The 5233-nt window shown below is 32.5% G+C and overlaps 1 protein-coding gene across 1 annotated transcript; it reads right to left on the reverse strand.

The window, feature by feature from the left end:
* Nucleotides 1-964: 964 nt before the first annotated feature.
* Nucleotides 965-2682, reverse strand: LOC112528592 (putative glucuronosyltransferase PGSIP8). Its single transcript, XM_025139615.1, has 3 exons — nucleotides 2444-2682; nucleotides 1750-2198; nucleotides 965-1674 (listed from the first exon to the last, which is right to left on the reverse strand). Exons 1-3 carry the CDS (start codon nucleotides 2680-2682, stop codon nucleotides 965-967), a joined length of 1398 nt encoding a protein of 465 aa, XP_024995383.1.
* Nucleotides 2683-5233: the final 2551 nt, after the last annotated feature.

Here is a 5233-nt window from a genome sequence, read left to right on the forward strand (position 1 = left end):
GCTAGGGTTAACTTAGAAAATCGACTACCGATTTGGTGTGATATGAGTGTGATAATCATGTGATATCACTATCATAACAACACACTTGATTTGATCATGGTTTCGATCGGTTAGGGTTAGACAATCACACATTTATCACAACGATTACTCATRGTTTCGATAGGTTAGGATTAGACAATCACACATTTATCACAATGATTACGGGCGAAATCCACTAAACGATTTGGTGTGATATAGGTGTGATAATAATGTGATATCACTATTATAACATCACTTGCACACTCAATTTGATCATGGTTTCGATCAGTTATATAATCACACATTTATCATAACGATTACTCATGGTTTCGATAGATTATGGTTACACTTGATTGATCATGGTTTCGACAGGTTATGGTTACACAATCACACAATTATCACAAGGGGAGAGAAGAGAGTGGAAACGAACGTGCAAAAAAAAAGGTATAATTGGGAAGTTTGGTCTTCCTCTCCCTATTTTATTTAGTCTCTTTGTTTTTGTCCTCCCGTCTGTTTGGGATAGGTTTTTTTTTACATTGGTTTTGTAAGGGGATGTCTTGGTTTCGTCTTTTTGCCCCTCGTGTTTTTGGTATCGTTGTATTTTCTTGTATCTAGCTTCTTGCTAGATTTGTTCTTGTTTTAATATAGTGGTTGGTTTGGGGAGGGTGATGGCCTTGTCGAAGCTCTCTTCCTTGTCTTTCCTTTTGCCTTTAAAAAAATGACTAATTAAAATAAAATAATAAAAATTACTTAATTACATTATTGCCCTTATTAATTTATTTATATTTAATATAAGTTAATTTATTAATTAAAAAAATTTGAGGCTATTAGATTGTTCTTGATCAAACAGGTGAACGCGATATTTTTACATGACGAGGCAAAAAAAAGAGGGAATTACCTTTTGCTTTTGATTAGGTATGGTCATAAATTTCTACATACAAACTTATTAATATAACTTATTAAAACCATGATCAGGCTGAGTTGAAACGGTCACTACTCTACTTGGCAATAAATTTAATGCTTCCCTTCCAAGTGAACTATGAAGCGATGATCCAATCTTCCCCATTGAGATCCACAAAAGTGGGCTAAAACAAAATGCATACCCGAAAACCGACAACGCCCTCACCACCCCATCATTATACCACGGGAATGCCATAACTAAAAGAACTCCTACGATCCCCACCCAAGGGGTCACCACAGCCACCATCGGGAGATGAAACGCAATGATCGCTGAACACGAGAGTGCAAACGACCCTAGTAAATATAAAGTCCACCCGAAAATTGGGTGGACAGTATGAGGGATTAGCAAGAATGGGAGTGTATACGATATGAGAATGGAGAATATGGCTATGGCTTTAAGGCTTGTTTGAATGATGGTTAAGTTCCTGTCTGCACCACGATAGCATAACTTAGTTAGAGTCGTTGTGGGTCGACCCAAACGAGTGATTGCTATAATCCCTAGGTACACGATGGTTTGGATTAGCACCAAAGGCATCTCTGACTCATACCCTAGAGTTTCTCGACGTTGCTCATGCCATTGGATGCCTAGTGGTAGAACAGGCCATGACCACCAGTACCATGGCTTTAACCATGGTGCACCAGGAAACGTAATCACACTGTTTGGTCCACATGGTACACTCCACCTTAATCTCAGATCTGCATATATATAATATATATATATAGTCATGAATTAGAGAGAAAGTAACAAATTTGAAGTGAAGTGCAACTTACAATAATATGAAGCATCCATTTGGTATCCCAAAGGGAGTCTGAAGGTACCATCAAGTCTGGTGCCATTAGATGGTGGATGGAACATGGGTTGGTCAAGAAGATGAGCGAAATATCCTCCAATAAAACCTTGATCAGCTCCATCTGGATTATCTCTTCCGATATCTAAATCGTGTAACATGTTCTTAAAAACCTTGGATGATGGCTGCAATACAAAGAGGCCTGTGTGGAAGATGCAAGGATTGATGAAGACTGCACAGAAGTGGCCACACTGAAACAATTCATCTGTGTTTTGAAGGAATAGATTGTCGGCATCGAGCATGATAACCCTTTCATACTCGACTAAACTCCATGCATACACCTTGTTTAGTGTTAATTTGAATCTGTCATGGTTATTGTATGGGTTCTTTAAGTTCTCAACTCGAACTACCTTTGCCCCATCTTCCTCTTCCCTGCACTTATTAATCATTAATTAACCACCACTAATTTTCATTAAAATCCTGTAGATCAATTAAACGATAGAAACAAGTGGTGTAAGGGCTAAGAAGTAATTGGAGTATGCATAGATTTGTTTGCCTTTGATAGACACTTGCTAAACGACGCCAAAAAAGGAAGCGTAACATAGTAAACAAGGGAAGCAAGCAGAGAGAGAGAGATGACGATGAATTTAGAAAGAGAAAGTGATGAATGTACGTACAGAGCATGTATCCAATGAAGAGGAACGTCAAGAGAAGCAATGACAACCAGATCTGCATTCACTCGAAGCTTCAAGATGAGCGATCTAAGCATAACTCGTATAGCAACGTAGAACTCATAGTCCCTTGCAGTCCCCATGTACATCATCGTCGCATAAGCGTTCCTGTGACCTACAACTCCACCTGCACCAATCGCCATCAATATCGAAACAATCCACATCGCCGTTTTCCTTGACGCCATTAGTGATCTCTTTCTCTACGTCTTGTTACATAAATTAAGCAACGTACATAGATATGATGAGTCACCGGAAAGTTAACAACTAAACCTCTGACGCTTCACAGAAGATCCTCCGGCGCCGGTGATTGAGAGAGAAGAGAAATGGATATGGTCAATCAAAAGGCTAAATAAATAAGAGGGGATTTGAATCGTTTAAATTAAATTTGGTGTACAAAACTGGTAGTATAATGTGAAAACTTTGTATCAGCAATTTATGACACGCTATCGATAATATATTAGTATGAAACTTTAAAATCTCTAAAATATAAATATAATTTAATTTTTAAATTTTGATCATTTAAGCATTCTAATACAACGATTCGATATAAATTTATTATATTAGATCTAAAAAAATGTAGATGAGGTGCGTCCGAAGTCACCGGAGTAGGGGACAACTAGGCGACCTTAATTTATACGCTTACTTTTATATGTATTTGTATATTAAGGTTTTTTTTAAGTATATAATATATGATATATATAATAAAATAACATATATAGTAATTTATAGATTTGGTCCCTATAATTTATTGAAAATTATAAAATTGGTTCTTAAATTTTATTTATTACATGATAAACCTTTTTGTTTGAAGTTCATTTTGAATTTGATTCTTTACTCTAATGGCCATGCACTATCTTCATTAATTATGAGAATGAAATGGTTAAATTTACCACCATGGCCTTTCGCCTATAAAAGCATCATTCCTTAATGCCCGAACATCCATCTAACTATCTAAAGCATTTTGTTCATAATTATGTCTAGAATAAATCAGTCCATCATCACATTCTGAAATACTTTCTGCAAGAAATCGGTGTGTTGTTACTGTCGACGAATGAAAAACCTAGATCCACAATGTCAGTGGGAGAAATTCAATCCATATTGTTGACGAAAACCCATCTTCATAGTGTCGGATTGTCGGGAAAGCTTGATGTGTGCCGATTAAGATATGCATCGTTGAAAATGGTGCAAAAACGACACATGGATATTGGGGGACAGTAAGGGGATGAGGTTATCGTGATTAAGGGAGAGAGAAGAAGGAAAGTATGTTGTTAGAAAAGGATGTTAAAAATAAAAAAGTTAAAGAAAATAAAAAATGATCATTGTACCTTCGTAGTTAGCGAATAAGATGGATGGATGTTTGGGATGAGGGACTCGGTCTGCAACATAATACTAGCATGGAGGCTCATACGTGCAATCAATAAAATTTAATTACCAAATCCGTAATTTTTAACAAACCATGGGACCAAATCTATAATTTATTCAAACATATATTATGACCATCACATGCAAAAAAAAAAAGTGTGTCAACTTATATATGTTTATAAATCAAAAATCAATTTCGTTTTAAAATAAATGTATAGATTAATGTTTTTTTTAATTAACCTGAATATTCAATTCATTATCCGAGTCAACTAATCTTATGATGATCACTTACTTTACGGGTAGCTCAGAGTTATCGTATTTGAACCTTCGTGGCTAAAATGAGATTTTTATTCTTTTTTTGGACTTTTAGAGCCCAAACTCAAATCAATCAGGCACCACCCTTATTGTTTAGATCATTGTTATAGGTATATATAAAACTAAATACAAAATAAATATAGTTTTAGAAAGAACCATATAAAAGAGAACTACAATTCCACAAAAAATATTACAAACCTACAAATCAATCGCCATATATTGTGTTTATAAAAACTATTTTGTTTATAAAACATTTAGAATTATTTTACATGTAAAAAATAAACATAAAAATACATCACTTATGAAACATACACACACAAACATCCTTACTAGAAAAACCCACATGTAGAAAAATATAAATCATAATTAAAAAATTATATCAAAAGTTATTGAATGACTTTGAATTGAGTTTCACAAGTTTCTATAACATATTTGCTATTCTTATTCAATTTTCACTCATTTCATAACTATCATAGAGTTAAAAGATGGTCTATTTCACATATCTTAATCAATTAATACTTAATTTTTTAATAAATAAATTAATAGTTTATTTAAGTTATTTAACACGTTTCTATTATCTATGAAACAAAATAAGTATAACTTTAATTTTTATGTTACATAAATATTATTAAAATTGTTATATTTGCGTTTTAATAACTAAATATATTGAATAATAATTAAAAAATAATAGAATAAAAATAATTGATATAATTAATAATTAATATTAATGTATAATTAAAATTTATTAATAATTATTTTCATTTTATGTTGATTAGTAATTAATAATAATAATATTTAAAATTTATTAATATTTATTTATTATTGTTAGATTATTTTTGTCAAACGATGCTTAAGAGCTAGCTTATCAGCTACCAACTAATTTATCAACTACCAATTAGTTTATCAGCGAGTTGCCAAACACGGCCTTAGTAAATATTAATTATTAATGATAAATAAATATTAATTATTCATAAATATTAAATTATAGTGATTAAAATTAATTAATTAGTTTTAATTATGCAACATATATTAATAATAACTAGGAATTATTTATAAATG

The sequence above is a fragment of the Cynara cardunculus genome, assembly GCF_001531365.2.
Source record: "Cynara cardunculus var. scolymus isolate 2C chromosome LG 15, CcrdV1, whole genome shotgun sequence".
NCBI lineage: Eukaryota > Viridiplantae > Streptophyta > Magnoliopsida > Asterales > Asteraceae > Cynara > Cynara cardunculus.

Bases quoted from the DNA above. Each gene is read 5' to 3' on its own strand.
- LOC112528592 (XM_025139615.1), bottom strand. From the start codon at position 2,682: ATGGCGTCAAGGAAAACGGCGATGTGGATTGTTTCGATATTGATGGCG. The intron at 2,199-2,443 runs GTACGTACATTC...TAATAAGTGCAG, and splicing joins CTTCATTGGATACATGCTCT to GGAAGAGGAAGATGGGGCAA. The intron at 1,675-1,749 runs GTAAGTTGCACT...ATATATATGCAG, and splicing joins AATGGATGCTTCATATTATT to ATCTGAGATTAAGGTGGAGT.